This window comes from Nerophis ophidion, linkage group LG14 (assembly GCF_033978795.1).
Source record: "Nerophis ophidion isolate RoL-2023_Sa linkage group LG14, RoL_Noph_v1.0, whole genome shotgun sequence".
In the NCBI taxonomy this organism is placed as follows: Eukaryota; Metazoa; Chordata; class Actinopteri; order Syngnathiformes; family Syngnathidae; genus Nerophis; species Nerophis ophidion.
Genome location: NC_084624.1, coordinates 11,656,088 through 11,679,229, shown reverse-complemented (window position 1 = coordinate 11,679,229; position 23,142 = coordinate 11,656,088). Strand labels below are relative to the sequence as shown.

The window sequence follows — 23,142 nt, the reverse complement described above, 5'->3', positions numbered from 1 at the left end:
TTTTGTTGTTTTTTTACAGAAAAAGCTGACAGCATAGTGGCCATAATTTTTGTGTTAAATTACAACGATATATTGTTAATGGACAAAAAGAACTAGTTATTTTTTTATTTTGGCAATTCAGCTGCCAGTTGTTCTACTGTCTTTCCATCAAAATTTCAGTAATACACCCTAAAAATCAACAACCGTAGATTTTACAGTCAAAAACTTGCAGTCAACAGAATTTTAATGCAAGAAACAGTAAGTTTTTTTCCATTAAAAGTAATATGTGGTAAAGAACAATGTAAAATGTATTGTAATTTTTATTAATTTGATAGGTAGTTTGCTGTATATTATTTTTTTAATTTTTTTATTTAGACATAATTTTTTGGGGAAAGTATAATAATACACTGTAATATTTGTGGCAATAAAAGATGGATAGTACTTTATTGGTTCCTTCAGGAAAATTTAAATTCCAGCAGCTGTGTACAGAGTGGAGATCAATTTAAAAAGTCAAATGTAAATAATGGGGGTATAAATGGAAACAAAATAGAAAAATATCACAATAAGAATACAAATAAAAAGCAACAATGGGAATATAAATATAATGCATACTATTAAAGTTTAGAAGGCATGCAATTTTTCATTTCTGTCAAAACTAAAAAAAATCAATTAAATTTAGTGAGAAAATATTACCGGTCAGTTTTTTATTGACACATGTCATTTCCGGGTGTTTATGGGCCAGATCAAATGATGTCGCGGGCCAGATCTGGCTCCCGGGACTTGAGTTTGACACCCCTGAGTTAGGCCAACAATGTGTGGAAAATGCCTTTAAAAATCAGCCATAGAGTGAAGCTGCAAAATTCAACAATTACAATATTCGATAGGAGTGTTAGTATAATTGTTTTTCTAAGTTGTCACAAAAACTTTGTTACATTGAGTGCCCGGCGAGAAGAAAAAACATGTTTTAGAACCTACCAATAAGGCTTGTAAAACTCCACTTTGTAAAGGGGGAAGCAACATGAAGGTGTTTGTTTCTTTCGTGTATTGTAATCAACAGAAAGATGTTGTTTTAACCCAAGAACTACAAAGCAAAGAGAAGGCAGGATCGTTCCAAACGACCTCTTTTTGAACTTTTTTAAATTCCCTCTTCTTTGAACTCTTTTACAGCCTTTTCTGTGAACTGTTTACGACCCCGTCCTTTTGGAAGCAGCTGTTGACATGTGGTCGGAGAAATTCCAAATAAAGGAGGAGGCATACAATCTTTCGCCAGAGCGTGCTGGAGACTGTTCAAGAGTACAGTCCAGACGTTTCTCCTCAAATTGAGCCAAATTTAATCCTGTCTCTGTTTATTTCCATGCTTCTTGTCTTGTTTAATAGATGTTATCAGTGTTTGAACCTGACATAACACCGAGGAACTCTTTTTCTAGCATTCTTAAACATTGGTGTGCTACGGAATTAGCCGTAAAAGCTAACTACGGAAAGAGATACGCTAGCTTTTGAGTTTGTAACACACAAGGCTGTGATAGGACACCAATCTGTACTGAGTGAAAAACATGAACAATCATATTACAGTATCTGTAAAGTATTATTTCATGTATGGTTTGTACTCTATTTTCCAGACTAAAAGGCGCACTTAAAATCTTTTTTTTTTCCTCAAAACTCGACAGAAAGTGCAAATAAAGGAGGAGGCATACAATCTTTCGCCAGAGCGTGCTGGAGACTGTACAAGAGTACAGACCAGACGTTTCTCCTCAAATTGAGCCAAATGTTATTCTGTCTCTGTTTAATTCCTTGCTTCTTGTCTTGTTTAATAGATGTCATCAGTGTTTGAACCTGACGGAATACTGAGGAACTCTTTTTCTAGCGTTCTACCACATCGGCGTGCTACGGAATTAGCCATAAAAGCTAACTACGGCAAGAGATAAGCTAGCTTTCGAGTTTGTAATACACAACGCTGTGATAGGACACCAACATGAACAATCATATTACGGTATCTGTAAAGTATTATTTCATGTTTGGTTTGTACTGTATTTTCCGGACTATAAGGTTCACTTAAATACTTTTTTTTCCTCAAAACTCGACAGAAAGTGCAAATAAAGGAGGAGGCATACAATCTTTTGCCAGAGCGCGCTGGAGACTGTACAAGAGTACAGACCAGACGTTTCTCCTCAAATTGAGCCAAATTTTATTCTGTCTCCGTTTAATTCCTTGCTTCTTGTCTTGTTTAATAGATGTCATCAGTCTTTGAACCTGACATAACACTGATGAACTCTTTTTCTAGCCTTCTACCACATCGGCGTGCTACGAAATTAACCTTAAAAGCTAACTACGGAAAGAGATAAGCTAGCTTTTGAGTTTGTAATACACAACGCTGTAACAATAATGATAATAATAATAATAATAATAATGGATTAGATTTATATCGCGCTTTTCTATTGTTAGATACTCAAAGCGCTCACAGAAAAGTGGGAACCCATCATTCATTCACACCTGGTGGTGGTAAGCTACATCTGTAGCCACAGCTGCCCTGGGGTAGACTGACGGAAGCGTGGCTGCCAGTTTGCGCCTACGGCCCCTCCGACCACCACCAATCATTCATTCATCATTCATTCACCAGTGTGATCGGCACCGGGGGCAAAGGTGAAGTGTCCTGCCCAAGGACACAACGGCAGCGATTTGGATGTCAATAGGTGGGAAGCGAACCTGCAACCCTCAGGTTTCTGGCACAGCCGGTCTACCCACTACGCCATGCCGCCCCTAATAGGAGTACAGACTAGACATTTCTCCTCAAATTGAGCCAAATTTAATTCTGTCTGTTTAATTTCTTGCTTTTTGTCTGGTTTAATAGATGTCATCAGTGTTTGAACTTCAACAAAAATACTTTTCAATTTTACCCAAAAATATTTATTATATAAATACTTTAAACTATTTTTTTTTCTCCATTAAACGGTTTCAAAAGAAAGGAGTCATCTTATATTTGGGTCTATGTAGATACATGCTACAGCCCAATGACCTGTGAAATGACCAGGACTCCACCGAGAATAATAAGTTAAACATTGTTTTCCCACTTTATGAAAATGTGCTCGTATTAATCACAAATGCTGACCATTGCCTGTCAAACTGTGATAAAATGGACTTGCAGAACGAAGCGAGTTGGGATGTTTCACGTTTCAGATCCGTGGAAAAACACATTTTGGATTATTGATTTTAAAACATACACTGACTTTGTATTAGTATATTTTAGCTTGATTTGAATTAATTTAATTTCGGGCTGTTAAGAGTATGTTAAAATGGACTTAATGGTAATTAGTAATGAATAATTCATTTAAAAAAACAGATTTTTCTGATAATTTATCCAAAACCATTTGACAGCGCTAACATGAGCATATGTGGAGCAACTTAGGGAGCCGCAGGGATTCGTACCTGCGCTGCCTGTGAAGAAAACGTTCTTTCCACCCAGCACGGCGCTGAGGACAGCAGCCTGTCCTTTGTTTAGCTTGCGGGACGGTAAAGACAGGATGGGCCTCTTGCTGGGGTTGGCTTTCACCTGAAATGATCACACTTTGCCCTTAAAAGCTTTGCAAAATAGGCCCCACAAAAACAAAGACAATATTGCAGAAGCAGATTAAATCTAGCATGTAAACGATAAACGGTATTATTGACGACCGCGGTAAAACTCCTGATGGCTGGAATTACGCTTTAGAATTAAAATCATTGAAAAACGTTGACACCTGCACTTTGATATACTCACGGAGGGACTGGCACCAGCTTGCTAGCCTAAATGCTAAAATGAAATCAAGAGGCTTTAATGTTAAGAAAGGACATACCTGTTAGAATAATTGTATCCAAGTTATCATGAAACTTTGGGTTTTATCGAGTTCCGGGCGAGAGGACCTAAGCGGTCTTGAATCCTACCAATCAGAAGGCTTGTAAAACGCCACTATGTAGGATGGGAAGCAACATGAAGGTGTTCTGTTTCTTTCGTGTATTGTCCATCCATCCATTTTCTACCGCTTGTCCCTTTCAGGGTCGCGAGGGTTGGGGTCACTGGAGCCTATCTCAGCTGCATTCGGGCGGAAGGCGGGGTACACACTGGTACACCACCCCACACGACCCCAAAAGGGAAAAAGCGGGAGAAAATGGATGGATTTTCTGTAACTAAAAGCAATGGCTGTTTATGACCCAAGCACCTTAGAAACAGCTGTTGCCATGTAATCAGGCAGATAAAAGGGGTGGCGACACTGTACAAGGGCACAGTTTCCAGGCCTCTCTCCTCAAATTGAGCCAAATTTAATTCTGTCTCGGTTTAACTCTTTGCTTGGAATAGAAAGTACTTTATTGATCCCTGGGGGAAATTCAGCACCACAGTTCGCTCACTTCTTGTCTTGTTTAATAGATGTCAGCAATGTTTGAACCTGACAAAACCCCAATCTAAACTCACATAAAACACATCACTGTCAGAGCAACTAAGATATTTTCAACAGTACTCACTGTGCTCTCTAAACACACCAAACCCCGTTTCCATATGAGTTGGGAAATTGCGTTATATGTAAATATAAACGGAATACAATGATTTGCAAATCCTTTTCAACCCATATTCAATTGAATGCACTACAAAGACAAGATATTTGATGTTGAAACTCATAAACTTGATTTTTTTTTTGCAAATAATAATTAACTTAGAATTTCAAGGCTGCAACACGTGCCAAAGTAGTTGGGAAAGGGCATGTTCACCACTGTGTTACATCACCTTTTCTTTTAACGACACTCAATAAACATTTGGGAACTGAGGAAACTAATTGTTGAAGCTTTGAAAGTGGAATTCTTTCCCATTCTTGTTTTATGTAGAGCTTCAGTCCTTCAACAGTCCGGGGTCTCCGCTGTCGTATTTTACGCTTCATAATGCGCCACACATTTTCCATGGGAGACAGGTATGGACTGCAGGCAGGCCAGGAAAGTAGCCGCACTCTTTTTTTACAAAGCCACGCTGTTGTAACACGTGCTGAATGTGGTTTGGCATTGTCTTGCTGAAATAAGCAGGGGCGTCCATGAAAAAGACGGTGCTTAGATGGCAGCATATGTTGTTCCAAAACCTGTATGTACCTTTCAGCATTAATGGTGCCTTCACAGATGTGTAAGTTACCCATGCCTTGGGCACTAATGCACCCCCATACCATCACAGATGCTGGCTTTTGAACTTTGCGTCGATAACAGCCTGGATCAGGGGTAGGGAACCTATGGCTCTAGAGCCAGATGTGGCTCTTTTGATGACCACATCTGGCTCTCAGATAAATCTTAGCTGACATTGCTTAACACGATAAGTAATAAATAATTCCGCTGGTAATCACGATGTTAAAAATAACGTTCAAAACATAAAACTTTCTCATGCATTTTCATCCATCCATCCATCCATCCATCCGGTTTCTACCGCACCCGTTCAAGAAGTCGCATTAATGGTAGTTTACTTTTTTGTTGGTTAGCCTCAGAATACCAATGTTATTAAAAAGAATAAGAGACTTATTATACTCTAAAAATGTTGGTCTTTCTTAGAAATGCCCGCATTTAGTTGTATCCAGTCTTAAAAATATATATTTTATGGATCTCATGGAAATACTTATAAAAATATTTGGCTTGTATGGCTCTCTCAGCCAAAAAGGTTCCCGACCCCTGGCCTAGATGGTTCGCTTCCCATTTGGTGCGGATGACACGATGATGAATATTTCCAAAAACAATTTGAAATGTGGACTCGTCAGACCACAGAACACTTTTCCACTTTGCATCAGTCCACCTCAGATGATCTCGGGCCCAGAGAAGCCGGCGCCGTTTCTGGATGTTGTTGATAAATGACTTTTGCTTTGCATAGTAGAGCTTTAACTTGCACTTACAGATGTAGCGACCAACTGTATTTAGTTACAGTGGTTTTCTGAAGTGTTCCTGAGCCCATGTGGTGATATCCTTTAGAGATTGATGTCGTTTTTTGATACAGTGCCGTCTGAGGGATCGAAGGTCACGGTCATTCAATGTTGGTTTCCGGCCATGCCGCTTACGTGGAGTGATTTCTCCAGATTCTCTGAACCTTTTGATGATATTATGGACCGTAGATGTTGAAATCCCTAAATTTCTTGCAATTGCACTTTGAGAAACGTTGTTCTTAAACTGTTTGACTATTTGCTCACACAGTTGTGGACAAAGGGGTGTACCTCGCCCCAACCTTTCTTGTGAAAGACAGAGCATTTGTTTTTATACCCAATCATGGCACCCACCTGTTCCCAATTAGCCTGCACACCTGTGGGATGTTCCAAATAAGTGTTTGATGAGCATTCCTCAACTTTATCGGTATTTATTGCCACCTTTCCCAACTTCTTTGTCACTTGTTGCTGGCATCAAATTCTAAAGTTAATGATTATTTGCACAAAAAAAAAATGTTTATGAGTTTGAACATCAAATATGTTGTCTTTGTAGCATATTCAACTGAATAAGAGTTGAAAATGATTAGCAAATCATTGTATTCTGTTTATATTTACATCTAACACAATTTCCCAACTCATATGGAAACGGGGTTTGTACACTAAGAGATCGAGACGTTGCGGTGCGTTCAAGGACGCATGCCAGAAATTGTAAATACCGTATTCTCCTGACTATAAGGTTCACTTAAAATAATTATTTTCCTCAAAACTCGACAGTGCGCCTTACGTAAGGAATAATTCTGGTTTTGCTTACCGAGAGCGAAGCAATTTTATTTGGTACACGACGCAATGATAAGTGTGACCAGTAGATGGCAGTCAAACATAAGAGATATGTGTACATTGCAATATGATGCGGCCCCATTTCTCTGCAATACTCCTCATATTTCCTAAATTTACTCACCGGGCTGAAGTCGCAGTCACTTCTTGATCTTTTGACCTGCCGTCCACTTCCTGCGCTAATGTTGGTGCGCTCTGAAAGGCCTTTGGGCGGAACTTTACTTCTCAGCTCGTTGACCTTCTGGAGGTCTTTCTGCTGCAGGGGGCTGATGGCCTCAAAGCTGCGGGGCAATCCGGCTTTGAGTTTCTCCCGGCCGCTCAGAGCCTTGCTGCCCATCCTGGCCCGGTGTTTGATGCTCAGTGTTCTCAGGAAGAGGCCGAGCTGGTCGGGGGGGCAGTTGGAGATGAACACCTGGGTGTCCCCGGGGAGCGGTTGGACCGTGCACTTCCCCTCGCGGGCGAACTTGGTGAAAAGTCTGAAGTCGCCGAGAGGATAATTGAGCGAGACTTTGCCATCGCAGATACGGAGGACGAGCTCCTGGAACTCATTCCGTCCCAGGATAACAGTCGCCTTGCGGATGACCTGCCTGCGGGCGGTCTGCCCTGATGCGTTCAGGTGCTCGGTGGTCACACAACACTGCAGTCGGGCGCCGCCGTCTTCCTCTCCGGACATCGCGGACACTTCCTGTACAAAAGCCCAAAAATTAGACTTTCACAAACATCACAGGAGTCCATTTTATTTTATTGCAATTTATCTTCATACCCGAGACCAGGCCTGGGCAATTATTTTTGTTACGCCTCGTCTCGATTACTGGAACCTATTATTTTCCAGTCTCCCCATGTCTAGCATTAGAAGATTACAGTTGGTACAAAACACGGCTGCTAGACTTTGGACTTGGACTGGACTCTCAGATTATTATGTTAGATCCACTATGGACTGGACTCTCACTATTATGTCAGAACCACTATGGACTGGACTCTCACTATTATGTTAGATCCACTATGGACTGGACTCTCACTATTATGTTGGATCCACTATGGACTGGACTCTCACAATTATGTTGGATCCACTATGGACTGGACTCTCACTATTATGTCGGATCCACTATGGACTGGACTCTCACTATTATGTCAGATCCACTATGGACTGGACTATCACTATTATGTCAGATCCACTATGGACAGGATTATACTATTAGGTCGGATCCACCATGGACGGGACTATCACTATTATGTTAGATCCACTATGGACTGGACTATCACTATTATGTCATATCCACTACGGAATGGACTCTCACTATTATGTTAGATCCACTATGGACTGGACTCTCACTATTATGTTAGATCCACTATGGACTGGACTCTTACTATTATGTCAGATCCACTATGGAATGGACTCTCACTATTATCTTGGATCCACTATGGACTGGACTCTCACTATTATGTTAGATCCACTATGGACTGGACTCTCACTATTATGTTAGATCCACTATGGACTGGACTCTCACTATTATGTTACATCCACTATGGACTGGACTCTCACTATTATGTTGGATCCACGATGGACTGGACTCTCAATATTATGTTAGATCCACTATGGACTGGACTCTCACTATTATGTTGGATCCACTATGGACTGGACTCTCAATATTATGTTAGATCCACTATGGACTGGACTTTCACTATTATGTTAGATCCACTATGGACTGGACTCTCACTCATATGTTAGATCCAATATGGACTGGACTCTCACTATTATGTTAGATCCACTATCGACTGGACTCTCACTATTATGTTAGATCCACTATGGACTGGACTCTCACTATTATGTTAGATCCACTATGGACTGGACTCTCACTATTATGTTAGATCCACTATGGATTGGACTTTCACTATTATGTTAGATCCACTATGGACTGGACTCTCACTCATATGTTGGATCCAATATGGACTGGACTCTCACTATTATGTTGGATCCACTATGGACTGGACTCTCACACTATTATGTTAGATCCACTATGGACTGGACTCTCACTATTATGTTAGATCCACTATGGACTGGACTCTCACTATTATGTTAGATCCACTATGGACTGGACTCACACTATTATGTTAGATCCACTCTGGACTGGACTCTCACTATTATGTTAGATCCACTATGGACTGGACTCTCACTATTATGTTAGATCCACTATGGACTGGACTCTCACACTATTATGTTAGATCCACTATGGACTGGACTCTCACTATTATGTTAGATCCACTATGGACTGGACTCTCACTATTATGTTAGATCCACTATGGACTGGACTCTCACTATTATGTTAGATCCACTATGGACTGGACTCTCACTATTATGTTAGATCCACTATGGACTGGACTCTCACTATTATGTTAGATCCACTATGGACTGGACTCTCACTATTATGTTAGATCCACTATGGACTGGACTCTCACTATTATGTTAGATCCACTATGGACTGGACTCTCACTATTATGTTAGATCCACTATGGACTGGACTCTCACTATTATGTTAGATCCACTATGGACTGGACTCTCACTATTATGTTAGATCCACTATGGACTGGACTCTCACTATTATGTTAGATCCACTATGGACTGGACTCTCACTATTATGTTACATCCACTATGGACTGGACTCTCACTATTATGTTAGATCCACTATGGACTGAACTCTCACTATTATGTTAGATCCACTATGGACTGAACTCTCACTATTATGTTAGATCCACTATGGACTGGACTCTCACTATTATGTTAGATCCACTATGGACTGGACTCTCACTATTATGTTAGATCCACTATGGACTGGACTCTCACTATTATGTTAGATCCACTATGGACTGGACTCTCACTATTATGTTACATCCACTATGGACTGGACTCTCACTATTATGTTAGATCCACTATGGACTGAACTCTCACTATTATGTTAGATCCACTATGGACTGGACTCTCACTATTATGTTAGATCCACTATGGACTGGACTCTCACTATTATGTTAGATCCACTATGGACTGGACTCTCACACTATTATGTTAGATCCACTATGGACTGGACTCTCACAATTATGTTAGATCCACTATGGACTGAACTCTCACTATTATGTTAGATCCACTATGGACTGGACTCTCACACTATTATGTTAGATCCACTATGGACTGGACTCTCACTATCAACTTTTACAATCAAGCCAAACCCAACAAAATTGCAACAAACAGCGAAATATGAACATGAAGGGTAAAAAACAAAAACACCTACAATCTGATATATCACTAAGCTTTAAACTTTGTCTCGTTTTTTTACTGAATGAGACACTCAGAGTGTACATGAATTAATGTACATGAAAAAAAAGACTCTGATTTACAATATTAACAAATATTGTGATTTACAATATTAACTATGAAGGATAAAACACTGAATATTGACAACATATGAGAGTCACACCCCCTCTCCATCCACATATTTTACAATCAAGCAAAATGCAACAAAAATACAACAAAGCGAAATATGAACGCAAAGGGTAAAAAAAACAACAACCCTACAATCTTATATATCGCTTAGCTTTAAACTTAGTCTCATTTTTTACTAAATGAGACGCCTAGAATAATGTGCATGATAATAAAGAATGTGGGATTTACAATATTAACCAATATTGTAATTTACAATATTAACTAAGAACGATAGAACACTGAACATATGAATGTCACACCCCCTCTCCATCTTAAAGACCTAAAAAAAATTGGGGGGCAATTTCCAGTGGGCCAGATTGAAAAACTTAACATCCCCCGGGGCTGATTTGCGCAGGTATGGTCTAGAACAGGGGTAGGGGACCTATGGCTCTAGAGCCAGATGTGGCTCTTTTGATGACTGCACCTGGCTCTCAGATGAATCTTAGCTGACATTACTTAACACGATAATTAATTAATAATTCCGCTAGTAATCACAGTGTTGAAAATAAAGTTCAAAATATAAAACATTCTCATGCATTTTAATCCATCCATCCTGTTCAAGAAGTCGCATTAATGGTCAAATGTATTTTATTTATTATTGGTCAGCTTCAGATAACAATGTTATTAAAAAGAATACAAGATGCACACATTTAGTTAGTCCAAATAAAAGAGGAGGCGTTGAATTCTCTTGTCAGAGCGTGGGGCGACACTGTACAAGGGTACAGGTCTAAGCGTTTCTCCTCATTGAGCTAAACTGAATCCTGTCTCTGTTTAATTCCTTGCTTCTTGTCTGTTTAATATGTCATCAGTGTTTGAACCTGACAGTTGTATTCAGAGTTCACAATATTATATGGCTCTCACGGAAATACATTTTAAAATATTTGGCTTTCATGGCTCTCTCAGCCAAAAAGGTTCCCGACCCCTGGTCTAGAATAAACTTTCGCGGGCTCAGAGGGGAGAGAGCAGCTCACCAGCCGATGACGTCGACATAGCAGCAGCGAGTTTGTCGCTCTCTGTGACAATACACCGCTAAAAAATAGTTGGTCTGCGTTAGTGTTTATAATAACAATACCACAAATACTTGTTGATATTCAAGTCACAAAATGTATATATTTTTTTGATGTCTGATTAGAAATGTATATGCCCGAGAGGGACCAGCTGTAGAAAAATCTCATTTTTTTATTTTTTTTTTAATTATTTTAACTTTTTTTAAACAAATCTGTCACTTGTTTTTTTTTTTTTGTCAAGTTTACGTACCGGGAAGTGAACAATAAGCAGTAATGTCTGGATAAAGTGTAATATTAAAAAAAGCGCATTGCGTAAAGTTTGTCCCATAAAGTATAGTCAACGTCGATAAAACGGTCGGAATAAACACGCGTGCGTGGTTGTCAAAAAGCTTTACCTGCAACTTGGCGAGGATTCCCCTTCTGGTGCCCTTTTGTCGACAAGCGTGGAATCTCCACTCGGGGAGAAAACACCCGATTTCAAATGTTCAGCGTGAGTGAATTGAGCCAATCACAGAGGGAGGTTGCTGGCCAATCAGAGGGAGGAGATTTAACATTGTAGCCAATGAGAAAGGGCGCAGCGGAACCATGTGACTTGACCCAACCAATAGCGAGCATGCAATAGGGCACCGACGTCATTATTTCTTCGTCTTTTAAACTAAAGCAGGGGTGTCCAAACGTTTTCCACACACGGAAAAATTATAGCATGCGGAGGCTGTTTTGATATTTTTCATTTTCAAACCATAACAAAATATATGGATTCTTTTTTTTTTTTTTTACCTTTAGGAATTCCAGGGACCTCGAGGGTCTCCGTCATTAACATGTTAAAAATAAGTCGAATTATTATTTTCATTTTTTATGTAACGCTTACAGTAAATCTCTATATCAACTTCAGGTTGATATAAAGCTAAAGAAAAAAAAAAGGTTTTATGCCCTGTTTTTTATAGTAAAACTGAAATATGCAGTATTTCCCCCATTGCCCAAAACATTCAGAAAGCAATGTTTAATCTGAAGTAATTGGAGCCCCTAAAACGATTAATAATGCAGGACACCATTGATTTAAATGTATTATTATTTCTGAGTAATCACAGTGAAAAATTAAATAAAATCCCACAAAATATATTTGGGATCCTAAAGGTCTGCCACTCATAAAGGGATACATTTTTATTATTATTTGTTTTACTTTCATCACTTAAATTACGAGATCAACTTCAGATATATCTGTAAATTTTACGTTTGAACTATTATTTTGTTGTTTTTATGCTCTTTTGTCAAAGAAAACACTGTTTTTATATGGCAACCACACAGTATTTGCACATAATATTGTCCACATAAAACATTATACAGCGAAATATTTGAAGTAATTGGAGCCTTAAATAAGTCAATAATTCATTATTTATATATATATTTAAAAAAAATCCTTCTTTTTTTAGCATTGGCAATAAGAGCAAAATAAAGGAAAACAAAAGAAAAATAAACAGCCTGCATGGCAGCTTTGTGTCAACATTGCAAATTTTCCCCGTTAGATTTCACCTCATTCTACATTTTTTTAGTGCTTTTATTTCAATTTTTTTCAATAGCATTTTCAGAATACGCAGGGGTCGGTCGGGAATCTTTTTGGCTGAGTGAGCCATGAAAGCCAAATATTTTAAGTAAGACCAACATTTTTAAAGTTTAATAAGTCTCTCATTCTTATTTTTATTCTGAAGTAAACCAATAATAATTAAAATACTTCTTACCATTAATGCGACTTCATGAACAGGTATGGTAGGAAACGGTTGGATGGATTAAAATGCATGAGAATGTTTTATATTTTGAATGTTATTTTTAACACTGTGATTATGTTATAATAATTGTGTATATATTATCACACAACCTTTATGATTAAGGGCCGTTATTATAATACTTGTCAATTGTGCTAAAGTGGTATTTATCTTGGTCTGTGCAAAGTCTGGAATCAGTGTCTGTGTCCAGGACAGAGAGACAAGGCGATATCACCAGCATCAACACATTCACATTTTTGTATAACCACATATTGTGTCTAACTAGAGTTGTCGAGATTACCTTCTTTTAACACGACTGAATGATGTTAAAAGGGACCTCCCAAATAAATTGAGGATTCACACGGGCTGGACTTTTAGAACGTAGTTTGGATCTGAAACTAGAATCCAGCCCAAAACACATGTCTCCTCATTTAGCCAAATTGAAATCTGTCTCTGCATGATTCCTTGCTTCTCGTCTGTTTAATTAGATGTCATCAGTGTTTGAATCTGACGGATTACCAGCGGACATATTCATTTTATTATCGTGTTCAGCAATGTCAGCTAAGATTTTTCTGAGAGCCAGATGCAGTCATCAAAAGAGCGAGAGCCATAGGTTCCCTACCCCTGGCTTAAAGAGTAAGATTTTGTAAATATCACACGAGATAAAGAGCACCGCTTTTGTCGTATCTTCGCACAATAAAATATATAAAAATGCAGTCTTTAATATCATATTATTGTTGTCAGATTTAATGTCCCAAATTATTCTGGGATATGGAGGTAAACAAATTTTTGACACTGAATTTGTTTAATTTGCATTTAAATTTTATGAATTTATATTTTTTTTTACATCAAATTATGCTGACGATTTCAGTAAAAAAAAAAAAAAAGGTAGCAAAATGTGTGTGATTGAAAAATCAGTGTTTTAAAAAATGTGGTGTATAAAAAAACAGTGTAAAAATGTTTTTACTACAAACCCTGTTTCCATATGAGTTGGGAAATTGTGTTAGATGTAAATATGAACGGAATACAATGATTTGCAAATCATTTTAAACCCATATTCAATTGAATATGTTACAAAGACAACATATTTGATGTTCAAACTGATAAACATAATTTTTTTTGGAATAATCATTAACATTAGAATTTGATGCCAGCAACACGTGCCAAAGTAGTTGGGAAAGGGCATGTTCGCCACTGTGTTACATTACCTTTTCTTTTAACAAGACTCAAACACATTTTGGGAGAACATCAGCACTGTAACACAACATAAACACAACAAAACAAATACCCAGAATCCAATGTATCCCTAACTTTTCCGGGCTACATTATACACCAAACTAAACATACATTTTTTTTGAATAATCATTAACTTTAGAATTTGATGCCAGCAACACGTGCCAAAGTAGTTGGGAAATGGCATGTTAACCACTGTGTTACATCACCTTTTCTTTTAACAACACTCAAACACATTTTGGGAGAACATCAGCACTGTAACACAACATAAACACAACAGAACAAATACCCAGAATCCAATGTATCCCTAACTTTTCCTTGCGTTGGTTGAGGTGGTAGCGGGGGTGTATAATGTAGCCTGGAAAAGTTAGGGATGCATTGGATTCTGGGTATTTGTTCTGTTGTGTTTATGTTGTGTTACAGTGCTGATGTTCTCCCAAAATGTGTTTGTCATTTTTGTATGGTTTGGGTTCACAGTGTGGCGCATATTAGTAAGAGTGTTAAAGTTGTTTATGTCACAACCCTCAGTGTGACCTGTATGGCTGTTGAACAAGTATGCCTTGCAGTCGCTTCCGTGTATTAACAGAGGCCGCATATAACATGTGATAGGCCGGCACGCAGATAGCTTAATGGAAAAGTGAGCGCGATGAAATGTTTTAGAGAACGTTAAAGGCACTGCCGTCACGGCACACCCTCTATATTGTTGTCCAGGTGAAAATCGGAGAATGTTACTGGGAGAGGCACTGTTACCCGGAAACCTTTCGGAAAAATCGGGTGGGCCGGCAAGTATGCAGCTGAGCCACATCAGAGTCATCAATGATTTAGAGTACCGTATTTCCTTGAATTGCCACCGGGGCGCTAATTGATTTAAAACCTCTTCTCACTCCTGCGCTTACCAAAGGCATGCGGTAAAAGTAAGCATGCGCTATTTTTTTTAAAACCTCTTCTCACTCTGGCACTTATCAAAGGCATGCAATAAAAACATTTGAGTGTGATGTTAGGATACCATCATGAAAAGCACATTTAATTAAAAAAACAACGTTATTATGGTCTTACCTTTAGTTATAAATGAAATACATGCCAGCTCCTTCTGATCAAAAGCATCGATAACTTGTTTTTAGAAGTCTTCCTTATCTTTATTCAGTTTTAAAAGTCTCTTTGTCTCGATGGAAATCTTTCTTTATTACCTCCTGCTTCGATTAAAAGTCCAGTTTAGAAAACTGCTATCAGACCGCTGCTATCAGTTAGGTCGGCTCCTCGAGTGCGGGCGACGACAGAATTATCCTCGGAAAACTCCCCCTCCCGTTCTGCTCCGTGGGTGATCTCTTTATCCCACCGCTGCCACCATGAAGTGTTATTGTACACTGGGTATTTAGGACTGGAACATGTTTTATTTCAGCCCGGTTGTTTACATAGCCAGCATATGTGCTAAAAGGTCCATCGAGCTCCTGCCGCGTCATATCCGTCCCAGCAGAATCCCGTCACTCATTTCACTTCTTCTGCAGCCGAATAGTCGCAAGAAGAATCACTAGCGCCCTCTACCACCAGGAGGCGGGAGTCATTTAATGACTCATATTTGACAGAAGCAGCTACGGTATTGTGACGGTCTCAAGCCGTCGTCTTGCGGGTTCCCAGGACCACCAAGGAAGGACATGGCTTGAGCAGTTTGACTTTGTTAATTTTTCAATAAAACCTCAGTCCAGGTCCGCTCTTCCGCTCCTCTTCTCCGCTCGCTCGCCGTCTCCTCGCCGCCATCTAGCGTGCCCAAAGTCGGACCGTCGGCTACGCCTCTCCACAGGTATATTAATAAAACATAGCTGCTTACTGTTCTTTTTAGCATACTGGTATACAATAGCTTGGACCTTAAATCCTACTTAATAGCTCTTAATCTTCTTCCCTTTATGCGATTTCAAATGACTGAAATCAGCCTCCTCCCTTTTGAAAATGATGACAGGGGAAGTGTCACTCGTGCAGTGACGAGTTTGACCCTGCGGTAATACTAAGCATGCGCTAATTATTTTGCGAAGCGAGTTTGAGTTAATTCGAGGCAGGCGCTTACTATATGTCAGCCTTTCCCCTGACAGTTTGTCTATGTTTTAGTTTTCCTCTGCATTTGTCTGTTTCCTCTGTGTTTAGTATCTCCTGTCTTTAGTTCCTGTCTAGTGCTCTTATTTTGTCAGCTTCCTATCTTGTTCCCTGAGTGCTGTGTTCCTCCTCAGCTGCGGCTGATTGGCACCTGGTCACACCTGTTGCCAATCAGCCCGCTCCTATTTGTACCCTCTTCGTCTCGTGTCAGTTGCTGGATCATTGTATCGTCATTTGTATTGTCGTTGCCACATGTCTCTCCTGTCGTTGCTATCGTGTCGTTTTATTGCACAGTAGCGGTAAGCTACATTCGTTTGTTTGTAACTTACTGTTTTTGTTCCCTGCTTCTGTTTTGTTTTCACTCTACAAGTAACGACTTCTGTTTTCCTGTTTGCAACCCGCTAGCTTCCACGCTGGGCCCTTTTTCGTTTCTTGCTAGCTTCTATGCATAAGACCCTCAGTTTGTTATCCGCCTCGTGCGCGCTTTGTGTTAGTAGCATTTTGTTTGATTTTGTTGTGGTATCTTTATTAAATCATGTTTTCTCACTCCATCTCTGCATCTTGGGGTACGTCAACAAATAACCCTGACAGGCGGCAATTCAAGGAAATACGGTAAACAACCTAATAGTACATGACACTGACTGGGGACTAGAAGCCAACACACCACTTCACATTGAAGACAAACAGACGTCATTTGTTTCCCAGCATTTTTGAAGCTGGGAATGGAAAACTCCACTTAATCTGTTCCCCGGCAGGCACTATTTTACATACACTGCCTTGTATTAAAAAACACTTTTAGTACATTAGAAGACATTTTCATTACTGCCGAGTGCGAGGGCTGCTCTTTCAATTCCATAATGGCATGGGAGGAACACTATTTGCATATTTCACCTCATTTCTGCCACTCTAATCATTAGCGTGTAGACCATGGGTGTCAAACTCTGGCCCGCGGGCCAAATTTTGCCCGCCCCCTTGAGGCAATATCAAATTAACATTAGAGTTGGCCCGCCGCCGTAACACCACATTCACCACTAATACTCATACTCGTCAACCCTCCCAATTTTCCTGGGAGACTCCCGAAGTTCAGTGCCCCTCCCGAATTTCTCCCGATTTCCACCTGGACAATAATATTGGGGCCGGGCCGTAAAAGCACTGCTTTTGGCGTTCTCTACATGTCGCCACGTCCGCTTTTCTTCCATAAAAACAGCGTGCCGGCCCACTCACATAATACGCAAGGCATACTTGGTCAACAGCCATACAGGTCACACTGAGGGTAGCCGTATAAACAAAGTTAACACTGTTACGAATATGCGCCACACTGTGAACCCACAGCAAACAAGAATGACAAACACATTTCGGGAGAACATCCGCACCGTAACACAACATAATTGTGAATTGTGAATTATATTTATATAGCGCTTTTCTCTAGTGACTCAAAGCGCTTTACATAGTGAAACCCAATATCTAAGTTACATTTAAACCAGTGTGAGTGGCACTGGGAGCAGGTGGGTGAAGTGTCTTGCCCAAGGACACAACGGCAGTGACTAGGATGGCGGAAGCGGGGACTCGAACCTGCAACCCTCAAGTTGCTGGCACGGCCACTCTACCAACCGAGCTATGCCTAAACGTAAATAAAACAAAAACAAAAAAATACGGATCACCTTACAAAGAATAATTTGAGCATTTTGAAATGTTTTTTAAAACGTAAAGTGCTATATAGAAAGACATTATTAATATTATTAACAATGTTTATTAGTCTATGACAGAAACGATTTAAAGTCCATCAATTTGCCTGAAATAAAAAATAAATAAATCATAAACGATAAACATTGTTTGACTGACTTGAACTACTTGATAGAAAAAAAAAAACCTCAATAACCAATTCAAATCTGTATGTAATGCACAGTATATGTAAGAAATGTAACATCTATGTAATGTACAGTATATGTAACAACTGTAACACCTATGTAATGTACAGTATATGTAACAACTGTAGCACCTATGTAATGTACAGTATATGTAACAACTGTAGCACCTATGTAATGTACAGTATATGTAACAACTGTAGCACCTATGTAATGTACAGTATATGTAACAGCTGTAACATAAATGTAATGGAGAGTATATGTAATAACTGTAACATCTATGTAATGTACAGTATATGTAACAACTGTAACACCTATGTAATGTACAGTATATGTAACAGGTGTAACATAAATGTAATGTACAGTATATGTAACAACTGTAACACCTATGTAATGTACAGTATATGTAACAACTGTAACACCTATGTAATGTACAGTATATGTAACAACTGTAACACCTATGTAATGTACAGTATATGTAACAACTGTAACACCTATGTAATGTACAGTATATGTAACAGCTGTAACATAAATGTAATGGACAGTATATGTAATAAACACAAACAGACAAATACCCAGAACTCCTTGCATCACTGACTCTTCCGGGACGCTACAATATACACCCCCGCTACCACCAAACCCCGCCCCAACTCAAACCCTCCGCCGAAAAAGGCATTAAATTTGTGTTTTTATTTAATTTAATATGCTATTGATATTTTTTAATGATTATTATTTGAAACTTGATTTTGCATGTCACTATAAAGTTATATAAGCCTTGCTTGGTCAATATTCAATGCAAAACTTGTTTGGGTCCCTATTAAAGGGTTCATTTGTTCAACCTTGGCCCACGGCTTTGTTCAGTTTTAAATTTTGGCCCACTCTGTATTTGAGTTTGACACCACTGGTGTAGACAGTCTAGTGCCGCTCTTCTTTCACTCTTAACAGTGCATTTATGTACTAATTGTCAGCGTCACTTCACATCCCAAATATGACTCACGAGCTGAATACCATGAGCCCCTGACAGCATCTTGTAGTCGGGGTTTTTTTTTTTAACACTACTGGAGCTGCAGGGAGAATCAGGAACCTTACTTATCTGTCAAACTAAAGGGCACATCTGCCTAACCTTCCACTTAACCATCAACCCCACCACCCACACACACACACACACACGCACACACACACACACACACACACACACACACACACACACACACACACACACACACACACACACACACACAGATTCTTGCATTTCATACCTTCTGGGGACCGCTGAAAAATGCCTTCCTCTTTAGGACCACCCTTTCTAGATATATAAAGATTTGTATTTTTACAACATTAATAATACAAACACACTATGCAAATATAAAAAAGCTTGTGGAAAAATGAGTGGGAATTTTACAAGGTACAAACCCTGTTTCTATATGAGTTGGGAATTTGTGTTAGATGTAAATATAAACAAAATACAATGATTTGCAAATCCTTTTCAACCCATATTCAGTTGAATATGCTACAAAGACAATATATTTGATGTTCAAACTGATAAAAAAAAATTTTTTTTGCAAATAATCATTAACTTTAAAATTTGATGCCAGCAACACGTGACAAAGAAGTTGGGAAAGGTGGCAATAAATACTGATAAAGTTGAGGAATGCTCATCAAACACTTATATGGAACATCCCACAGGTGTGCAGGCTAATTGGGAACAGGTGGGTGTCATGATTGGGTATAAAAGCAGCGACCATGAAATGCTAAGTAATTCACAAACAAGGATGGGGTGAGGGTCACCAATTTGTTAGCAAATTGTCGAACAGTTTTAGAACAACATTTCTCAACGAGCTATTGCAAGGAATTTAGGGATTTTACCATCTACGGTCCGTAAAATCATCAAAAGGTTCAGAGAATCTGGAGAAATCGCTGCACGTAAGCGATGATATTACGGACCTTTGATCCCTCAGGCGGTACTGCATAAAAAACGACATCAGTGTGTAAAGGATATCACCACATGGGCTCAGGACCACTTCAGAAAACCACTGTCAGTAACTACAGTTGGTCGCTACATCTGTAAGTTCAAGTTAAAACTCTACTATGCAAAGCAAAACCCATTTATCAACACCACCAAAGAACGCCGCTGGCTTTTCTGGGCCCAAGCTCATCTAAGTAAACTGATGCAAAGTGGAAAAGTGTTCTGTATTCTGATGAGTCCACATTTCAAATTATATTTGGAAACTGTGGACGTGGTGTCCTCCGGAACAAAGAGGAAAATAACCATCCGGATTGTTATAGGCACAAAATTCAAAAGCCAGCATCTGTGATGGTATGGGGGTGCATTAGTGCCCAAGGCATGAGTAACTTACACATCTGTGAAGGCACCATTAATGCTGAAAGGTACATACAGGTTTTGGAACAACATATGTTGTCATCCAAGCAACGTTATCATGGACGCCCCTGTTTATTTCAGCAAGACTATGCCAAGCCACGTGTTACAACAGCCTGGCTTCGTAAAAAAAGAGTGCGGGTACTTTCCTGGCCCGCCTGCAGTCCAGACCTGTCTCCCATGGAAAATGTGTGGTGCATTATGAAGCGTAAAATACGACAGCGGAGACCCCGGACTGTTGAACGACTGAAGCTCTACATAAAACAAGAATGGGAAAGAATTCCACTTTCAAAGCTTCAACAATTAGTTTCCTCAGTTCCCAAACGTTTATTGAGTGTTGTTAAAAGAAAAGGTGATGTAACACAGTGGTGAACATGCCCTTTCCCAACTACTTTGGCACGTGTTGCAGCCATGAAATTCTAAATTAATTATTATTTACAAAAAAATATATAGTTAATCAGTTTAATCATCAAATATGTTGTCTTTGTAGCATATTCAACTGAATATGGGTTGAAAAGGATTTGCAAATCATTGTATTCCGTTTATATTTACATCTAACACAATTTCCCAACTCATATGGAAACGGGATTTGTAGAATGTTGGCAGTATTATGATAACAGCGTCTTTTTACTCAACGCAAGTCAACGTTTTACAAGAAAAACTGAACATTTGTGCAATGTTATGATAAATGTGGAAATTTACTCAATAGCGGTTGCAATTTTACAAGGGACAAGCGGTAGAAAATGGATGGATGGATGGATGGATGGGTAACATTTTGGTTCATGTCAGAATTTTATGAGAAAACTTTAAAATGTTGGCAATATTATATCCATCTATTTTCTACCGCTTATTCCCTTTGGAGTTGGAATTTTACTTGGCAAAAATTATGACAAAAGTCATAATTTTACTCAAAAAATGTCGCCGTTTTACAAGAACAACAAAACAAATTGGCAATATGCCGATAAAAGTCAGAACTTTATATGTGAATTATATTTATATAGCGCTTTTCTCTAGCGACTCAAAGCGCTTTACATAGTGAAACCCAATATCTAAGTTACATTTTTAAACCAGTGTGGGTGGCACTGGGAGCAGGTGGGTAAAGTGTCTTGCCCAAGGACACAACGGCAGTGACTAGGATGGCGGAAGCGGGAATCGAACCTGCAACCCTCAAGTTGCTGACACTGCCACTCTACCAACCGAGCTATACCGCCCCACATATGACAAATGACACCATTTTGCATTAAAAGTAATACTTTTACATAAAAAAGGTATAATTTTATGAGGAAATATTGCAATATTACAGAAACAGAAAGAATATGATGGTTCCCAATTTTGTTAGAAAAAAGTCATTACATTGCGAGATAAAGACTTACTTAAATGTTTTTTAAAAAAAAGTTATAGATAAATATATAGTACTTAGATTCATTCCGGAGAGTTCCCTTAGGAAAATTAAAATAAGTTTGTAAAAAAAAATGTTTTTAATTGTTTTTTAATCTTCATTATTTACTTCAAGATATTACAGTATGTTTCTATATACATATTTATGTATTTCTTTTAATTAATTTGTTTGGCCAATGGGGACGCATTTCAATTTCTTACACACACTTGTTATTTCATATGTTGACCAGCGAGGGAGCACTTTTAAAACAGACCCACGGTCAATTTGAAAAATCCCTCCTTTTTGGAACCACCCTCATTTTGAGACATTCCCTATTACATGCAATGGTTTTCCGTATTGGGACCATGATTTATGTCCCAGCTTGTTCACCGGTGTCAAAACGTGGACTGTGGTGGGGTTTGTTTTCCCGGAATGCGAAGGAAGGTGAATACATGATTTTAATCTTAACTCAAAAGCTACAAACAAAAGGCACTCACAGTGGAGGCACACAACTTAACGCAGGGAACAAAACTTATACTTAATCATAAACTATGGACATAAAACAAACACTTACTGTGACATGAGCAAGGCAGCATGAACAATGAACACCAGTACGAACTACTGCATGGACAGAGCCAAAACAAGAGTGATGACACCAGAATGACCAACAGAAAATGACAGGCTTAAATAGTGACATGATTAACGACAGATGGGTGAGTTCAAACAAATGAGGCAGGTGAAACTAAGGAGTTGTCTTGGAAACTAAAACAAACCATGAGGTGCGCAAAAACAGGAACTAATGGAGTCAAAAACTAACTAAACAGAACATGTTCACAAGACATGACAACCGGTCCTCATATGGATGATATTTTTCCTTTTCGGTGTCTCAAGAAGGGTAGAAATACAAGAACACACACACACGCACACACATACACACGCACACACACACACTGGCAGTGACAAGTAACACACTGCAGCACAGCCTGAAAGTGCACAACCGCCTTCCAATCCGGTGGCTAATTACCCGCGTCTCTTGAACTAGAAGTGTCTATACGGCTAAAAGGAGCAGACACAGTAGATCACTTTCATGTGGAGAGGTAAACATTCAAAGAAAATGCCGGAGAAAATGTCAAGTAGAGCCATCATTTGTAAAGGACAAGTTCACAGTGCACCTGGGTAGTGTATACATTAGAGATGCGCGGATAAGCAATTATATCATCCGCAACCGCATCACCAAAGT

The 23,142-nt window shown here is 39.1% G+C and overlaps 1 protein-coding gene across 5 annotated transcripts in view; it reads right to left on the bottom strand.

Annotated features, from left to right (window-relative positions):
* Positions 1-23,142, bottom strand: part of pif1 (PIF1 5'-to-3' DNA helicase homolog (S. cerevisiae)) — a 146,156-nt gene that overhangs the window by 32,966 nt on the left and 90,048 nt on the right. For 4 of the 5 annotated variants that reach the window (XM_061919839.1, XM_061919841.1, XM_061919838.1 and 1 more), the window contains 2 exons: positions 6,847-7,407; positions 3,403-3,526 (listed from right to left, as the gene is read on the bottom strand). In XM_061919839.1, coding sequence (XP_061775823.1) covers positions 3,403-3,526; positions 6,847-7,407 — 685 coding nt within the window. Of the gene's footprint in view, positions 1-3,402; positions 3,527-6,846; positions 7,408-11,599; positions 11,682-23,142 lie in introns of those variants that run through there. The other variant, XM_061919840.1, reaches the window with a different exon arrangement.